The 19,998-nt window shown below is 39.1% G+C and overlaps 1 protein-coding gene and 1 pseudogene across 41 annotated transcripts in view; one reads left to right on the forward strand and one right to left on the reverse strand.

Annotated features, from left to right (window-relative positions):
* NCOA6 (nuclear receptor coactivator 6) overlaps positions 1-19,998 on the reverse strand; it is a 93,192-nt gene that overhangs the window by 44,016 nt on the left and 29,178 nt on the right. For 28 of the 41 annotated variants that reach the window (XM_081559857.1, XM_081559869.1, XM_081559866.1 and 25 more), the window contains 3 exons: positions 15,797-15,902; positions 11,672-11,953; positions 8,007-8,162 (listed from right to left, as the gene is read on the reverse strand). In XM_081559857.1, the coding sequence (XP_081415983.1) occupies positions 8,007-8,162; positions 11,672-11,906 (391 nt within the window). In that variant the 5' untranslated portion in view covers positions 11,907-11,953; positions 15,797-15,902. Of the gene's footprint in view, positions 1-8,006; positions 8,163-11,671; positions 11,954-15,465; positions 15,562-15,796; positions 15,903-19,998 lie in introns of those variants that run through there. The other 13 variants (XM_081559867.1, XM_081559848.1, XM_081559843.1 and 10 more) reach the window with 3 other exon arrangements.
* LOC145532242 (small ribosomal subunit protein eS1 pseudogene) lies at positions 2,039-2,814 on the forward strand (annotated as a pseudogene).

A 19,998-nucleotide genomic window follows, 5' to 3' on the forward strand; every position in this document is an offset into this window, starting at 1 on the left:
TTCTCTTGCACTCTTCACATAAACCATCTTCTCAGTTTTCAGTGTGATCTTAAGCGTCACAAGTCCCAAAAGTCTTCTCCAATCATTTTTTTCCAAGGTCAGGTCACCCTTATCAAAACATCTTGTTACTTCTTCAGAGCACATCCCATGTAGTTATTCATTCACTTATTTTCTTGTCTGCCTCCCCTTTATGGGCTTCTGAGGTAGCACTAGTGGTAAAGAATCTGGCTGCTGATGCAGGAATCCAAGAGACATGGGCTCGATCCCTCGGTTGGGAAGATCCTCTGGATTAGGAAATGGCAACCCGCTCTAGTATTCTTGCCTGGAAAATCCCATGGACACAGGAGCCTACAGTCCATGGGGTCGCAAAAAGTCAGACATGACTGAGCACGTACACACACTCCCCTTTATATCTGTTGTCCCAGTATAGTTACTAATAGTTATTCATAGTAACTCCACTTATTTTCATCTCCTAATTTAAATGATAAATTTTATGGCCACCTTAATTATATCCTTTAAACACTGAACAGTGCCTGGTGTACATAACAGGCACTCATTAGCTATTTACTGACTATATGATGAAAAGTCATCTTATCATAACCTTACAAAGAATCATAGGCATTTTTCCATATGATAATTGCATTCCAGGAAAACCTCACGGTCTATAAAAATCTCACACTGAAAATAATAGGTTTCATGGGAGAAACACTGTTGAGGCAAACTCAAAACCTACGCGGCTTTGTAACTAGAGCTCTAATGAAAACAAAACTTGGTGTAGGCAACACACCCGACAACGAGAGTGGAAATGCCTGGTTAAAGCTGGGAGAGAACGCAGATGCAGTGGAGCTTTGAGCCGGTGGGGCTGACCTCCAGGTGGGCATGGGAGGAAGTAAGGTTCACAAGCTGAGAGCCATGCAATGCTGAGGGCGTACTTCTGGGGAAGGTACCTGAGTGTAACTTCTCATTCTCAATTTCCTGAAAAAAAGCTAAAAGGACTCCCACCCATGTAGCAACAGATCAAAAGGTTTATGGACAATTAACCTTCTATTCCTACTATTCTAACTCCCCTTGCCCAGGAAAAAAAAAATAATGTATGAATAAACACAATTTCCACACTATACGACTGTTATTTTCCTATTTGCAAGCTGCACATAAGTTAGTTGTTGTCAAGGAAACACACATAGAAGAGAACACTACTGGCTCTCCAACTTGCTGACTGGGGTTGGCAAACTATGACCCATGGGCCAAATCAAGCCTGTTGCCTGTTCAGATAAATAAGTGTTACTGGAACACAGCCACATTCACTCATTTACATACTGCCTTAACCGTTTTTTGCACTATAGCAGCAGAGCTGAGTTGTCTTGACAGAGATCTTCTGGCCCACGGAGCCAAAAATTTTTACTCTTTGACCCTTTACAGACTCCTACTTTAAATCAGAATGAATTTACAGAGGAGTCACAAAATGTCCTCAAAAGAGATGTCTCCTCAACTCCCTGGCCAAAACTCAAAAGAAGGGTACAGGGAGTGTTCTTCAATGGAGAAAAGACTGTGTGTCCTTGGGGGGACAATCTGTCCCTCCAGCCCTGCAGCAGACACCACGATAGTGGCAATACCTTCTTTTATAACCTAAAAGGCATCAGCCCATCATAAGTTTCACAAAAGCAACAGATGCTGCCACCACTTTCACTCCTGCCTGAATTCCCAGTGAAAGTAGAAAGAGAAAAGGAGATCACCCGGGACATAGATGTACTCTAAAAGTTAAAAAAAACTCTTTTCTGTAGTATGATAATCACTGCCACATGTGAATTTCATAATTTCTTATAATATATGTTATCTATTTTGCTTCCATGCTGGTATTTGCATTTTAATTTATGGCTACAGCAATAAACGGGAGTCTTACTCTTTTGAAGACTTGTAGGAAGTAGGCATGGTTAAGAGAAGAAACTTAGGGTCATACAGACAGCGCATCCTGCCCTGCTCACCTAAGTTCTAGAGCAAGCTATGCGTCTGCCCTTTTGGCTTTCTGAATGTTACCAAGATGGTCAGCAAGAATAAGCGCCTTACAAAAGGAAGCAGAAAGGGAGCCAAGAAGAAAGTGGTTGACCCATTTTCTAAGAAAGATTGGTATGATGTGAAAGCACCAGCTATGTTCAATACAAGGAATGGGAGGAAAGCACTGGCCACAAGAACTCAAGGAAACAAAATCACATCTGATGGCCTCAAGCGTCGTGTTTTTGAAATGAATCTTGCTGATCTGCAAAGTGATGAAGCTGCCTTTAGACAATTCAAGCTAATTACAGAGGATGTTCAGGGCAAAACCTGCCTGAGATTTCCATGGTATGGATCTTACCTGTGACAAAATGTGCTAGATGGTCAAAAAATGGCAGACCACGATTGAAGCTCACGTTGATATCAACGTGCTTCATCCATTCTCATGTGTGTTTTACTAAAAAATGCAACAATCAGATTCGGAAGACCTCCTATGACCTGCACCAGCAGGTGCACCAGATTCACAAGAAGATGACGGAAATCATGACCTGAGAGGTGCAGACAAATGACTTGAAAGAGGATGTCAATAAATTGATTCCAGACAGCACTGGAAAAGACAGAGAAAAAGCTTGCCAACCTATTTTTCTGCTCCATGATATCATCATTAGAAAAGTAAAAATGCTGAAGAAGCCCAGGTTTGAAGTGGAAAAACTCATGGAGCTACATGGTGAAAGTAGTAGTTCTGGAAAAGTTGCTGGGGATGAGACAGGTGCTAAGGCTGAATAAGCTAATGGATACAAGCCAACAGTCCAAGAACCTGTTTAAAATGCAGACTTTTAATGGTGACAAACAAAAGATCTTATTTGTGGTTTTAAAAAAAGAGAGAAGAAATTTGGTGTTTCCTTTCTCCACCGGAAAACACTACCACAAAGCCCTTTTAATTCAGGTAAATAGATGTCATAGACTATAAAATGTTTAGGGTTTTTAAGACACTGCCTATATGTTTCTTATAAAAAAATGTATGTTGATGTGCTTATAAAACATAAACAACCTATACGGTGTTATTAACAATAGCTGTTTGACTTCTACTCTTCCCAAAAGTTCATCCTACATTTAACAGATTGCAGTGAATTAATTTTACTTTTCTGAATTCTTTTGGACAATCAAAACAAACTGGTTATTGTTTAAGCCACTATTCCCTTACTTATCAAATTATGGAATTCACCTCATTTCTCAATCTACCTCTCAACAATCTGTTTGTTGTTACTGCCCCTTCTGGGGCACAATAACCCTATAATCCTAACTACACAAAATGTGTCTCACTCCTAAACATAAGATGTTGACCTTTCAGTTACTGAGGTTTTGTGGAACTTTTAGGTCCTATGCAAGCACAGCGTCAGAAGGGCTTGACTGACAAGGCCAAGAAAAGGCTGGAATCACTCACTGGTTGCCACCCTGTTTGCATCAACGCAGGAAGGGGAAAGAAGGTTTTTAGTTCATTGGGCACCAAAAGACAGAAGCTCCTCTGTGCTTCCTCATACTTGGCAGTTACATCTCTCAGGTTTATCTCCCTCATCAAGGTCATGAGCTCCTTCTGAGTTCATAAAGGCAAAGCCCATATTTTACTTATCATGTATTCCAAGAACCGAACCAAACTAGTGCTATTATATATATGCTTCCTTTACTTTCATTCAGCATATGTTTATTAAAGAACTTAACGTGCACAGGCAAGTAAAGATACAACAGTGAGCAAAACAAGATATGGTTCCTGCCCCTACTGGAGCTTGGAGTCCATGGGGGAACAAAACAATTATCAAAATAACTGCTCTAGTCAAAGTGTAAGAAATGGTCAGAGGGGGGAAAACCAGACTTTTGCAAGAGTATGTGAAAAAAGACTCTGATTCAGTCAAGGAGTTCAAAAAACACATCCTTAAGATTTAAGCTGACACTTGAAGGCTGGGTATATAACTAACGGAAAGGGGAATGGTAGGGAACAATATCTGTACAGAGGAGACATCAATGCAAAGGACCTGTGGCAGGAAGAAGAAATGTATATTCAAGGAACCAAAAGAATGCTGGAGAGGCCAGAACAGACAGCAAGGAGAAGGGAGGAGAGCTGGACAATATAAGGCTAGATGAGAAACGTAAAGGTCAGACTATGCAAAGCCTGAGGTCACAATACAGAGTTTGGACATTATTCTGCAAATAATGGCCAGTCATAGCAGGGTTTTAAAGTGTGTGTGTACCATATTTTCATTTTTAAAAGATCATGCTGACAGAAATATCTGCAAATGAATACTGCTACAAAAGGATTGTTCAAGGCCTCTGTTAGATAAATAAAAAATAAATACTAAATCAGGCATATTGGGTGAAAGGAAGCAGATGAAATTAGGTATTTTTTAAGTTTTTTTTTGATGTGGACCATTTTTAAAGTCTTTATCGAATCTGTTACAATATTGTTTCTACTTTAAGTTTTGGTTTTTGGCCTCGAGGTATATGGGGTCTTAGCTTCCTGACCACGGGTCAAACCCACTCCCTCTGCATTGGAGGCAAAGTCTTTACCACTGGACCGCTAGGGAAGTCCTGAAATTAGATATTGTTTAAAAGACAAATCAGTCCTTGGTTAGGATGCCAGTAAAACCAAAGTTGGACAGACCGATAGCCAAAATCAGTCCAAGGGAATGGAATCTTAGGTTATGGATGCTGAAGCATCAGGACCCAACCAGAGCCTCAACTCCTTTTTATACTAAAGTGCTACAATGTGAAGTACAGGTGACAGGAGTAACTTCTTGCTGTCATATCTGACTCTTTATGACCCCAGGAACTGCAACACACCAGGCTTCACTGTCCTTCACTATCTGACTTTGCTCAAACTCATGTCCACTGAGTCATGATGCCATCCAACCATCTTATCCTCTGCCCCCCTCTTCTCCTTTTGCCTTCAATCTTTCCCAGCATCAGGATCTTTTCCAATGAGTTGGCTTTTCGCATCAGGTGGCCAGAGTATTAGAGCTTTAGCTTCAGCGTCAGTCCTTCAGGACTGATGTCCTTTAGGATTGACTGGCTGGATCTCCTTGCTATCCAAGGGACTCTTAAGAGCCTTCTCCAGCACCACAGTTTGAAAGCATCAATTCTTCAGCACTCAGTCTTCTTTACGGTCCAACTCTCACATCCATACATGACTACTGGAAAAACTATAGCTTTGACTAGACGGACCTTTGTTGGCAAAGTGATGTCTCTTTTAATATGCTGTCTAGGTCTGTCATAGCTTTCCCTCCAAGGAGCAAGTGTCTTAATTTCGTAGCTGCAGTTACCATCCACGGTGATTTTGGAGCCCAAGGAAATACAATCTGTCACTGTTTCCACTTTTCCCCCATCTGTTTGCCACGAAGTGATGGGACTGGATGCCATGATCTTAGTTTTTTGAGTGTTGAGTTTTAAGCCAGCTTTTTCACTCTTCTCTTTCACCTTCATCAAGAGGCTCTTTACTTCCTCTTAGCTTTCTGGCATTAGAGTGGTATCATCTGCATATCTGAGGTTGTTGATATTTCTCCCGGCAATCTTGATTTCAGTCTGAGCTTCATTCAGCTTGGCATTTTGTATGATGTGCTCTGTATATAAGTTAAATAAGCAGGGTGACAATATACAGCCTTGACGAACTCCTTTTTCAATTTTGAACTAGTCCGTTGTTCCATGTCAGGTTCTGACTGTTGCTTCTTGACCTGCATATAGGTTTCTCAGGAAGCAGGTAGGGTGGTCTGGTCTGGTATATTCCCATCTTTTTAAGAATTTTCCAGTTTGTTGTTATCCACGCAGTCAAAGGCTTTAAAGCAGTCAATGAAGCAGAAGTAGATGTTCTTCTGGAATTCCCTTACTTTCTCTATGACTCAACACATGTTGGCAATTTGATCCCTAGTTGCCCCGCGTTTTCTAAGTCAAGCTTGTACATCTGGAAGTTCTCGGTTCATGTACTGCTGAAGCCTAGTTTGAAGGATTTTGAGCATTACCTTGCTATCATGTGAAATGAGTGCAACTGTATGGTAGTTTGAACATTCTTTAGCATTGCCCTTCTTTGGGACTGGAATGAAAACTGACCTTTTCCAGTCCTGTGGCCACTGCTGAGTTTTCCAAATTTGCTGACATATTGAGTGCAGCACTTTAACAGCTTCATCTTTTAGGATTTGGAATAGCTCAGCTGGAATTCCATCACCTCCACTAGCTTTGTTTGTAGCAATGCTTCCTAAGGCCCACTTGACTTCACACCCCGGGATGTCTAGCTCTAGGTAAGTGATCACACCATTGTGGTTATCTGGGACATTAAGACCTTTTTGTACAGTTCTTCTGTGTATACTTGCCACCTCTTTTTAATATCTTCTGCTTCTGTTAGGTCCTTACTATTTCAGTCCTTTATTGTGCCCATCTTTACATGAAATGTTCCTTTGGTATCTCCAACTTTCTTGAAGGGATCTCTAGTCTTCCCCATTCTATTGTTTTCTTCTATTTCTGTACATTGTTCACATAAGAAGGTCTTCTTATCTCTCCTTTCTATTCTCTGGAACTCTGCATTCAACTGGGAATACTTTTCTTCTTTGCCTTTTGCTTCTGTTCTTTTCTCAGCTATCTGCAAGGCCTCCTCAGACAACTACTTTGCCTTCTTGCATTTCTTTTTCTTTGGGATGGTTTTGGTTACCGCCTCCTGTACAATGTTATGACCTCTGTCCCTAGTTCTTTAGGCACTCTGTCTACCAGATCTAATTCCTTCAATCTATTCATCACCTCCACTGTATCATCATAAGGGATTTGATTTAGGTCATAATTGAATGGACTTGTGGTTTTTCCCTACTTTCTTCAATTTAAGCCTGAATTTTGCAATAAGGAGCTGATAATCTGAGCCACAGTCAGCTCTAGGTCTTGTTTTGGCTGACTGTATAGAGCTTCTCCATCTTTGGCTGTAAAGAATATAATCAATATACAATCTGATACCTGGTGATGTCCATGTGTAGAGTCATCTCTTGTGTTGTTGGAAGAGGGTGTTTGCTGTGACCCGTGTGTTCTCTTGACAAAACTCTGTTAGCCTTTGCCTTGCTTCATTTTGTACTCCAAGGCCAAACTTGCCTGTTACCCTAGGTATCTTCTGACTTCCTACTTTTGCATTTCACTCTCCTATGATGAAAAGGACATCTTTTTTTGGTGTTAGTTCTAGACGGTCTTGTAGGTCTTCATAGAATCAGTCAACTTCAGCTTCTTCAGCATTAGTGGTTGGGGAATAGACTTGGATTACTGTGATGCTGAATGGTTTGCTTGGAAATGAATGGAGATCATTCTGTTGTTTTTGAGACTGCACCCGAGTACTGCATTTCAGACTCTTTTGTTGACTATGAGGGCTACTCCATTTCTTCTAAGGGATACTTGCCCACAGTAGTAGATATATTGATCATGTGAATTAAATTTGCCCATTCCTGTCCATTTTACTTCACTGATTCCTTAAAATGTTGATATTCACTCTTGCCATCTCCTGCTTGATCATATCCAATTTACCTTGATTCATGGACCTAACATTTCAGATTCTTATATAATATTGTTCTTTACAGCATCTGACTTTACTTTCACCACCAGACACACACACAACTGAGCACTTTTCCCACTTTGGCCCAGCTCTCTTTCTGGAGCTATTTCTCTGCTTTTCCCCAGTAGCATTTTGGACATCTACTGACCTGGGAAGCTCATCTTCGGTGTCATATCTTTTTGCTTTTTCATATCGTTCATGGGGTTCTTGAGGCAGAAATACTGGAGTGGTTTGCCATCCCCTTCTCCAGTGGACCACATTTTGTCATAGCTTCATTGAGTTATGCAAGCCCCTTCACCACGACAGGGCTGTGATCCACGTGATCATTTTGGTTAGCTTTCTGTGAGTTACTTGGCATCGTGAATTCAACTTAAGAGGAACAGAAAAAGTGGAACATGCTATAAATCATGCTATATTCTAGTATTCCTGTAATCTGGATCCAGACACGTACCTTCAATCTGAACGGAGAGAATTCCCAGATCCCGAAGCTGCTGGTTGTTGCTCTGAGCCAGGATCCGCAGCCGCTCCGCTGCTTCCCGGGGGATATTGAATGTCACACGCACGCTGTTCCAGGGCTCCACCTTCTGTACCTTTAGCTTGCTGGATTCTTGGTTGGGAAGGGAAGAGAATAATATTAGTAACATTTTAGCCATCAGAAGACACGGAATGAACAACAACAAGGAAGTAAAAGAACAAGGTAGAATACCAGTATGGAGTAGCTGAGAGCTTAAGCTTTGGTATTAGACCTTAAATTTAATCCCAGCTTTACCACTTAGCACCTGGGAAATCATGAACAAGTTATTTAAAGTTTCTGAAACTTACCTTTCTCTTCTCTAAAACCATGAAAAAACTACTTCATGAGACTGTGAGTGCTTAATGATATAATAATATGCCAAAAATCTAGCACAGCACCTGACAATACCATAGGTACTTAATAGATGGAAAGCAGTAAGATGGAATAAGGATCATATGAGAGAAGGGAGAGATAAGTTTAAATGACTATAATAAGGTCTACTTCTGGACTTAGTTTAATGTATGTGAACTGAGAAGCTAAGAAAATTTAAGTTTCAAATTTCAAGTGAAATTCTATAAAAATTCAATGTTCAAAATTCAATATTCATATTCAAGATATGCCAACTGTAGGATATTAGGGAATATGCAGCTACAATTCATTAAACTTGTTTAAAGAAACAGCACTGAAAAGGAAGATAGTAGATTCACTTATAAAATGTTAAGCAATTGTACTTCTCAAAATGAAAAAGTTGAACTTTTAGTACTCATATTTAAATTTCCACTGAGCATCTCTGTGAAAGATATTCATCGATATAGGGAGCAAACATTTCTTCCAATGTCCTGTAAATGCTTCAGTTTAAGGAAGGCTTAAGTCTTGATTCTTTACGTCTCTGATTTTTAATCTTTTTCTATTTTAAACAAGAGTAGAGTTTCCACTGAAGCACACCAAACTGAGGAGAAAAGCAACATAAATCTCACAAATGTATTTCAGTTAGGATAAGAAAACATTACATTTCAGAAAACCTGAAAAGTCAATGCAAATTTCGAAGACGTTTTTAAATTATGATGCAAAAGTTAAACTAATTGAGGAGGTAATGTTGTTTCTAATTATAGTTTACAGATGGAAAGCAAATCCCAGGTCCAGTTAGATAATAATAAAAAAACATTTTTCCCCCAACAACCCCAGACAAAATAATTTTCCCTTCTGTTATAAACTCAGCTACATCAAATCTTTTGTATCCTCTATTCAATTATACATTCAAGTATTGAGAAAATGGTCATGTAGGCATATATGTACTCAAAATAAGAAATTTATATGGATCGGGGAAAGTGTCTATACGTTACCTAAAAGCCCCTTCTACCTCCAAAACCATTATACGTTATCAGTTTACCCAGACATGGAGTCCACTTGTTCTAATATGGAAAAAAAGAGACTACTGGCTAAGAGCAGTGAGATACATAATCAAAGAAATTTAGGAAAGATTATGCATGATTTAGTCCAAATGTATTTTATAGGGGAGGAAACTGAAGCCCAGAAAAATCTAAGAGATTTACCCAGAATCCAGCGGCTGCTGCTGCTGCTAAGTCGCTTCAGTCGTGTCCGACTCTGTGCGACTCCATAGACGGCAGCCCACCAGGCTCCGCCGTCCCTGGGATTCTCCAGGCAAGAATACTGGAGTGGGTTGCCATTTCCTTCTCCAGTGCATGAAAGGGAAAAGTGAAAGTGAAGTCGCTCAGTCGTGTCCGACCAGGCTCCTCCATCCATGGGATTTTCCAGGCAAGAGTACTGGAGTGGAGTGCCATTGCCTTCTCCAATCCAGCGGCTACCTATCACTAAAATGGCATTAAAATCCAGCTCTGATTTTCAAGCCATTTTCCTTTCCATGACACTTATACATCCAAATAGCAAAAGGCAGGGAGCTTGAGATTCTGCCACCACAGAGGACAGATGCTGCAGGGCTTCTTCTCAGTCTGAACAGTACTAGAATCTTATACCTATGTGGCGCAGATAAACATTAAACTTGCTTTTGATGTTATCTACTTGTGATAAGCCTACAGAAAAAAATTTAACTATAACACTATTATAATTTATCAAATGTTTTTTTTTCTTTTCTTAACTTTCATCATATTTGAGAACACCTGACTTAAAATACTTTTTGGATCAAGAATATAACTGATAACCATAAGTCTGAGTTTGCTAATATATTTAAAAGCCATTAATAAACTAATTCAGCTATTAAAAAACAAGAAAAAATGTGGATAATTAAGAACAATGAACAATCAGGCCCAGCTAGCCCTTAAAATATGATACATTATAACACGATTATCATGACAATTACAACTTCCACCATAAAATTCTCTAATACTACATTAAATAATCTAATTAAATAACTAGAAAGAAGCCTTAAACAACATAGTTTTTTTAAAAAAGAGCCATTAAAAAAAAAAAACTCCTCCTGACATTAATTCTAAAGAATAAGATCTCAAAACCTAAAAAAGTTGGTTAGCACTTAATATCTGTGATAAAAGGATAAAATCTAGGCTTTGCACTATGCCTGAAGGGATTAAATAACTGTGCTAACCAGAAAAGACGGAGAACATATAAACCAAAGCTGACAAGCACAAATTCCCATAAGACCACTATAGGTTATCTAAATGTGTGAAGAGGCAAGATGGGACTGTGGTTGAGGGGAAGGTATGTCTTCAGTGGCAGCTGCTACTTAGCACCACCTGGGATGGGAGAGTTCAGTGTTATTAGACCTTTCCTGTATAAAGACAAATCCAAACTCTGAATTTTAGTGTAAAATATCTCATTTCTTGAAGCACTGGCAATAAAATTCAAACATTAAAAAACAAACAAACAAAAAAAAACAGAAAAACTAAAGTGTGCTGTATGTAACACATGGCTGCACACTGGATCCAGTAGGCTATTAGTTAACCTCTGATCTAAAATTTAAGAGAACAAATTTCAAATACATTTTAAGTAAAGCCAAAAAAGTCAGGGAGTTAAAGGTTTTTTTAAGCTTTAAGTGGCCTCAAAGAGCCGTCATTTTATAGGAAAGGAAACTGAAGACCAGAGAGCTAAAAACCATAAATCCATTTGGGCCTGGAGAATTACTCCCATCCATTTTTGTTGTTGTTGTTTAGTCACTCAGTCATGTCCAACTCTTTTGTGACCCCATGGACTGTAGCTTGCCAGGCTTCTCTGTCCATGGGATTTCCCAGGCAAGAATATTGAAATGGACTGCCATTTCCTTCTCCAGGGGATGGATCTTGCTGACCCAGGGATTGAACCTGTGTCTCTTGCGCCTCCTGCATTGCAGGTGGATTCTTTACTACTGAGCCACCTGGGAAGCCCGCTCCTATCCATTAGAACAGATAATTTAAGGATTACAACGTTAAGCAATGCTTTGTATTCAGTCACTCCATGTACTTAAAAAAATACAACAGCATTTCTATTAAAAAAAATCCTAAAATTTCAACTTTGCAATTAAAATCAGCCTTTCAACCTAATACAGCACAGTTGTACTTTGTAAAACTCAAGATAACCACAGAAGGGCAATTCAAAAAGTAACAAAAGGAAAAATAATTAAAGCAAATTACCCATGTGTAACAAATTGGGCACATTCTCCAATATTGTGTCCAATTTCCATTTGAAGTCTTTATCATCTATATTTCCTTTGAAGGCCACAAAGATTGTGGAATCCTCCAAAATACTATCACTTTTTGAGTCATCATCTTCTAGTCCAGAGTCAAAATCCATCTCTGAGTCTTCTACTGTTGATGAACACAAGGAAGTATAGATGTCTTCTAAGTTTGGAAGGTCATCCAAAACCATGGTGAGTATTATTCCAGAAGCATATGTCAAGTGGACAATAAAAAAACCTTTCAAAACAGAAGATACAAAAAAGTATTACAACACATACTTACACAGTACAAAAAAGTATTACAACACATACTTACACAATCAACAATATATGAAAACTATAGTTTTCACAGAAAAAATCATAATTTATGTGACAAGTAACAACAAAATACTATAAAGTAAATTAAAAATTACAGTGAGGATAAACTATTTTAATTAAGATATTCTATAAATTCTTAAGATACTAGAAATAAAAATTTACCAGTTTTAACTAAAATCCCTTTTATTTTGTTAGCCTAGAATATAGGCAGTAGGGAACAAGAGATCACAAGAAACTAAAATAGGTATCTTCTAAGAGTTAATTCATGTAAGCCTTTGGTTGACTCCCACAGAGCAAGACTCAGGCTGACCCCACGACTCTTACTCCTGTCCTAACAAATGCTTCAGAGCAACCAAGGTTTCTAAAGTTCTTCTCTTCAACCTGCAAAGGACAACTTGACCTAAGAGCATCTGCAGGGCTACCTAAAATTCTGAAGAGTTTCACAAGGACCATTTAAAATAACTTTTAAAGGGTTATTGATAGTGGCATAGCTAAAAATAATGATTCAGAAATAGAAAAAAAGAAAGAAAAAGTTTTGAAAGAAAAAAAAAGAAATACTTCTGCCAAAGGAAAACAAGTGGTTACCCCATGTTTACAGAGGCAAAGAACTATGTCTAGGACAGAACCAAATTACTTTTTAACTTTTAGGTTTAGAGAACTCAAATTTTCTGCTATTTTCAGTTATGTTGCCTATTAAAGACAACACCATGTGGCCATTTCCTCCATTATCTCTGGGACTGATGATCACATTCTTAACCCAAAAGTGAATGAATAAACATTAATTTTTATTAATGTGTGTTAAGCAAGAATGGCAAGGAAATAAGAACCTCACACAAATCTTCTATTTAAAAAAAAATTCTTTACATAAAGCATACTTACAACTATGGTTTTTTGTTTTTTTTTAAAAGATGATTAAGAAAGAAGGACTGAAAATAAATCAACTAAAATACAAGTAGTGATTGTACTAGGTTGGCAAGATTGCTGGTAAATTTTCCTATTTTCCAAATATGCTATAAGTCATTAGGAAAATGCAAAGCTACATATGCTGTAGTATGATTATACTTCCTGCACAAATAGGAAAAAAGTATCAACTTTTAAAAATTAACCATTCTGTTTTAAATAGTCAGTAAACTTCAAGAGCAAAGGCTTTTCAAAAACTAACCTAAGCAACCTTAAGGGGGAAAATTTCTGTCATAAAAAAATACAAAAAAAAAAAAAAAAACAACTACATTTGAGCAGAGTACCTTACAGTCTGGCAATTATAACCTTTTCTAGCACCATCAGTGTTACAAAGGAATAGTATAATTTGGATGGTTAAGAAAAAACAGCATTCAGAAAATCCTTTATAAATACCATTGCTCTCAGTCAATCACCATCTACATTTTACTGATATCAAGGAACTTTAAAGGTAAATAAATAAAACTAAAAAATATTCTAAGGGTTTAAAAGCTGCTGCCTGGGAATTCCCTGGTGGTCCACTGGTTATGGCTCCAGGTTTCTACTGCACGGGGCACGGATTTAATCCTTAGTCTTGGTCAGGGAACTAAGATCCCCGGCAAAACTCCCCTGCAAAAGTCAAAGAAACAAAACCAAACAAACGAATCCCTGCTTGGTCATGCCATGTAGGCTGTGCATCCAGATTTGGAAAACTCTCTACTGGCAGACAAGAAGTCAGCTACTAACTTTGTTAGGTGTGATATAATGGTGCTGTGGCTATAAAGGACAATGTTCTTACTATCTCTTTAGAGTTGGTAAGCATTTATCTTTTTGGCCACGTCACGTGGCACACCGGATCTTAGTTCCCGAAGACGGATCGAACCCTGCAATGGAAGTCCAGAGTCTTATAACCACTGACCCCTGGGGAAGTCCCACGAGATTCGTACTGAAGCATTTAGAGGTAAAATGTCACAATGTCTATAATTTACTTTAAAGTACTTCAGGAAAAAAATTGATTAACCAAATGTTGTTGTTTAGTTGCTTCATATCTGAGTTTGCGACCCCATGGTCTGTAGCCCACCAGACTCCTCTGTCCATGGGATTTCCCAGGCAAGAATACGGAATTGGGTTGCTATTTCCTTTTCCAGGGCATCTTCCTGACCCAGGGATCAAACTCGAGTTTGATGATGGATTCTTTTACCACTGAGCCACCTAACAAAATGTTAATAATGGCTAATTACAAATGATTTGTATATGGGTGTTCATTGTATTATTATCTGTACTATAATTTACATACTTTGAATTGATCATAATAAAGAGTTAAAAATTTTTTTAAAAAAGGGAAAAGCAAGCATACCAGAAACACAGTACTGTTTCACAGTAAAACTCCACCAGTCATCGGGAATGTGAAACAGCTTATTTATGAATATCTTCCAAATCACAGTAGGTTTTAAATACATATATATTTGAACATACATATTTATAAAAATATAAATTTACGTATCACATATATTACATATATTTAGCTACTTCCAAGAGTCTTTTCAGATATAAATATATGTATTTTATACATATTCAGATTTATATGTGAATAATCGTTAAAAGATTGTCATGGACTATTCAGATTATCTGCCACTTGAGTAAAAAGATAAGACACTATTATACAGCTCAGAAATCACCTCAGAAATTCAGAAATTCATATACCTACAGGCTTCAGGTGTGTAAAATAAATAAGGGAAGAATGTTCAATATCAAATGTATCTGCATATACTGTATGAATGGTTTGAGCAACGGGAAACTCGAATACCATCTATGCTAGGCACTCACTACTTTGCTCTACTTTATTACTTTCTTTCTGGAGGGATGGAAGGAGTTGCACAGGCACAGGACTAACATTCTGAATTTTAAGAAAAGACTGGTGGCTCAGATGGTAAAGAATCCACCTCCAATGCAGGAGACCTGGGTTCCACCCCTGGGTTGGGAAAATCCCCTGGAGGAGGGCATGGCAACCCACTCCAATATTCTCGCCTAAAGAATCCCCACGGACAGAGGAGCGTGACAGGCTACAGTCCATGGGGTCGCAAAGAGTGGGACACAACTGAGCAACTAAGCACAAAATCCATATATTGAGTAAAATCTTCAAATTTAAGAATAGATTTATATTTCTGGAAAATACCCTATGGGCCAAATGAAACACACTGTAGCTGCATATGGCCCACAAGCCATCAGTTTTCAATTTCTAATTAAGTCTAGTCAATTTCTAATTAAGTCTAATTAGTCTAAATCTAACCTGGATTGAGTTAAATCCAAGTATAACTTACAAAACTGACTGATAGAACACTAGAGTGTTAAGTCGCTCAGTCGTGTTCGATTCTTTGCAACACCATGGACTGTAATCAATCAGGCTCCTCTGTTCATGGGATTTTTTCAGGCAAGAATATTGGAGTGGGTAGCCATTCCCTTCTCCAGAGGATCTTCCCTATCCAGGGATCGAACCTGGGTCTCCTGAACTGCAGGCAGATTCTTTACCGTCTGAGCCGCCCAGGAAGACTGGTAGAACACTAGGCCTCAGTGAGTTATGCTGGGTTTGGTGGAATGCTGGAAGAGACCAGGTATTTAAAATGCATTTAAGTGTTATGATATGCCTCTTGGGAGGTCTGTGGATTCACAGAGGCAATTTAAAAAAAGAGCGAGAACAAGGTCTTAACCTCAGAGAAACAGAAGGCATTCAAACTTAAGAGAATTTCGCTATATAACTTTGGTAGTGTCATTCCACTGGTGGGAATTAAGTTGAGCCATATTTACTCTCATGTAAGTTTTCACTCACCAAAATGTCTTTCTTAATTTTTATCATTTGTCCAGGTCATCTTCTAAGTCCAAACAAGCTGGCATTTTTACGGCCTGTATTTTAAGGTAGCAGTCAAATAAATATCCTAACAACAACAAAAAAAAGGTAAAGTATTATACAGAAATTACAAAGGTGATCCATCCTTTCATCAGAACACAAACATGAACAATTTATCAAGTCAACTCAGACACGTTCAGATAACAATAAAATAGGGTTTTCATGAAATATGCAAAGAATAGTTCCCCCCTACCCAGAGATCTTAGAGCACTCACTGGGCTTCCCTGGTGGCTCAGATGGTAAAGTATCTGCCTGCAATGCAGGAGATCCAGGTTCGATCCCTGGGTGAGATGGAAATGGCTACCCACTCCAGTATTCTTGCCTGGAGAATTTCATGGACAGAGGAGCCCGGCAGGCTATTAGTCCATGGAGTTGCAAAAGTAAAGAATAACTCCATCAACAAGCAATTTAAAGAATATAGAAGCAAAACTCAGGGATGTATACCAGAATTATGAAACTGGGACCCTAAGCCTTAGAAACCTCCCTATACATTCATTTTTTAAATTGATCAAATGAGAACACTCTTTGACATAAATTGCAGCAATATCTTTTCGGGTTCATCTCCTAGAGAGATGGAAATAAAAATAAATGGAAGAACCAAATTAAACTTAAACCTTTTGCACAGCAAAGGAAACCATAAACAAAAGACAACTACAGAATAGAGCAAATATTTGCAAATGAAGTGACCAACAGGGGATTAATTTCCAAAATATAAAATTGACTCACAAACTCAGTTCAAAAAAAACAAACAACCTAATCAAAAAATGGGCAGAAGATCTAGACATTTCTCCAAAGAAGACATACAGATGGCCAACAAGCACATGAAAAAATGTTCAACACCACTAATTAATTATTAGAGGAATGCAAATCAAAACTACAATGAGGTATCGCCTCACTCTGGTCAGAATGGCTATCATCAAGAGTCTATAAATAATAAATGATGGGGAGGGTGTGGAGAAAAATAAATCCTTCTACACTGTTGGTGGGAGTATAAACTGGTACAGCCACTATGGGGAACAGTATGGAGGTTCCTTTAAACTAGTTATCTGCATTCCCATTTCTGAGCATATACTGAACAAAACTATAATTCAAAAAGATACATGCACCCCAGTACTCACTGTAGCACATTTACAGTAGCCAAGACATGGAAGCAACCTAAATATCCATCTACAGGATAAAGAAGATGTGGGGGGGGGGGTGTGTGTGTCTACACACAACACACACACAAATGGAATATATCACTCAACTATAAAAAAGAATGAAATAATGCCATTTGCAGTCACACTGATGGACCTAGAGATTATCTGAAGTCAGACAAAGACAAATAGCATAGGACACGCAGAATCTTAAAAAAAAAAGATAGAAATCTATTTATTTACAGAACAGAAAAAGACTCAAATACACAGAAAACAAACTTATGGTTACTAAAGGGGAAGGGGGGAGCGATAAATTAGGAGGTTGGCGTTAGCATATACACACTACTATGTATAAAACAGAAAACCAACAAAAACCTACTATATAGCACAGGGAACTACACTCAATATTGCCTAATAACCTGTAAGGAAAAAGAATATATATATATATATACACATACATATATGTGAAGTGAAAGTCACTCAGCTGTATCCGACTCTTTGAGACTCTATAGACTGTAACCTGCCAGGCTCCTCTGTCCATGAAATTTTCCAGGCAAGAATACTGGACTGAGTAGCTGTCCCCTTCTCCAGGTGATCTTCCCAACAGGGACCAAATCCAGGTCTCCCACATTGCAGGCCGATTCTTACCATCTGAGCCACCAGGGAAGCCCAAGAATACTGGAATGGGTAGCCTATCCCTTCTCCAGGGGATCTTTCTGACCCAGGAATTGTACCAGGGTCTCTTGCATAGCAGGTGGATTTTTTACCAGCTGAGCTACCAGGGAAGCCCATATATACTACTTTGTACATACACTAAATACAAGACCTGTATTTTTTTCCCATTTTATCTATAATAGCTATACATTTTTCATTAAATTTTCAGTTCAAGTTTTAAAGCATTCTTTATTGTACATATAGAATTTTATGTATGGAAACTGCATAATTTTGGTATGCATCAGAAAAAATTTCCCTTTTAAGAAAATATCTCTACAATGTCTTTAACTGGGCTGCTAAAGTTTTACATTATTGCCAAATACAGATTTTATAATCTCAAATTTTTATTTTATTTTTAAAAATTTTTGGACGTGCTGGGTCTTCATTGCTGCGTGCAGGTGGAGAGCAGGGGCTACTCTCTAGTTGCAGTGGGTGGGCTTCTCAGTGCAGTGGCCTCTCTTGTTGTGGAGCAGAGGTTCTAGGCACATGGGTTTCAGTAGTTGCAGCACACAGGCTCAGTAGTTGTGGCTCGTGGGCATAGTTGCTCTGCAGCATGTGGAATCTTTCTGGAACAGAGATCGAACCTGTGTCCCCCGCACTGGCAGATTCTTATCCACTGTACCACCAGGGAAGACCTACAATCTCAAAATTTTAGATTGGGCTTCACTGGTGGTCCAGTGGTTACAGACCTGCCTGCCAATGCAGGAGACATGGGTTTGATCCCTGATGCAGGAGGATCCCACATGCTGAGGAGCAACTAAGCTCATGCACCACAACTACTCAGCCTACATGCTGCAGCTACTGAAGCCCATGTGCCTACAACCTGTGCTCCACAACAGGAGAAGCCACTGCAATGAGAAGCCCACGTACCACAACTAGAGAGCTGCCCCTGCTGCCACAACCAGAGAAAGCCCACACGCAGCAATGAAGACCCAGTGCAGCCAAAAATAAACAGATACACCTTAAAAAATTTTAGATGGATATATGAACTAGGTATTAATAAATAATTATTAGATAAATAACTATCACTTAACTATTTTTTTTATCAAGAAAAAGCCAATTTTTAAGTTTCCAATCGATAAAAATTAACCTTTAAGAAAGGCCATAAAGAAAATCTCAATAAATCCAAAAGTAACAATGGGAGAGTCAAATTACTCTGGTGACAATGCACCAAAACTATAAATTTAAAATAAAGCCATGTTTTTTCCACCTTAAAACAACAACAAAACCTTTGGATCTAGGTTAAAAAAGAAACTAAAACAGCAAAACTTTCAGAAATAAGGAGAATACTACATATTGGAACCTAAAGAATATAGCCAAACCAGTTGAGAAGAAAATTTACATAGCCCAGAACACCTATATCAAGAGAAAATAAAGTGAATTAAACATTTGGCTAAAAAAGTTAGACGTGGTATAGTCAAAACCCACATCCCCAGGTAAGAAACCCACAAAGGAGAGGATAATCACAGTTGCAGGGGTTTTCCCCAAGGAGTGAGGGGTTACAGATACACATAAGGATCCCCAGCCCTGGGATTCTGCACTGGGAAGATGAGTCCCCAGAACACCTGGCTTTGAAGGTCAGCAGGGCTTGTGTACAGGACAGCTAGAAGGCTGTAAGAAAGAGACTCTGCTCTTAAAGGGTGCATGTCAAATCTCACATGGTCTCCCAGTATAGAGGCAGTAACTTGAAAGGAGCCTGGGTCAAAAACACTTGCTAATCTTGCAGAGCCTCCTGGAGAGGAAGGTATCAACTGGGACACTATCTGGGGAGATAGATATTGGCAGCAGCCAAATGGGGGACCTTGTTCTACCATGAAGATACTGGTGCTGGCAAGAGCCATTTTGGAGTACTCCCTCTAGCCTATTAGTCCTGGGGGCTTTACCCACCCACTAGCAGGCCAGCACCAGTCTCAGCCTCCGAGGGATCTGGCCCCTCCCACCCATGGGCCAACATCAGCCCTGAGACCCCTGGGGCCCTGTAGCCAGTTGTGCCAGGACCTAGGCCCACCACCAGTGGGTTGGTAGCCATTCATGAGGCAGGACCTGGCAGCCAACTCGGCTAGGAGCCAGCCTTGCCTACCAGCATGTCCACAGTACATGGCCCCCCAAGAACAAAATGACCCACACAGTCCACAGAGGGCACCCCAAGAGTATATAGCTCTAAGTGACCAAGAGTAGCACGCAGCTGGGCCCCACAGGACGTCTCCTATATAAGGCTGCTGCTGCTGCTGCTGCTAAGTCACTTCAGTCGTGTCCGACTCCGTGAGACCCCAC

This window comes from Giraffa tippelskirchi, chromosome 13, assembly GCF_054371585.1.
Source record: "Giraffa tippelskirchi isolate mGirTip1 chromosome 13, T2T-mGirTip1v1.2.pri, whole genome shotgun sequence".
Lineage (NCBI taxonomy): Eukaryota > Metazoa > Chordata > Mammalia > Artiodactyla > Giraffidae > Giraffa > Giraffa tippelskirchi.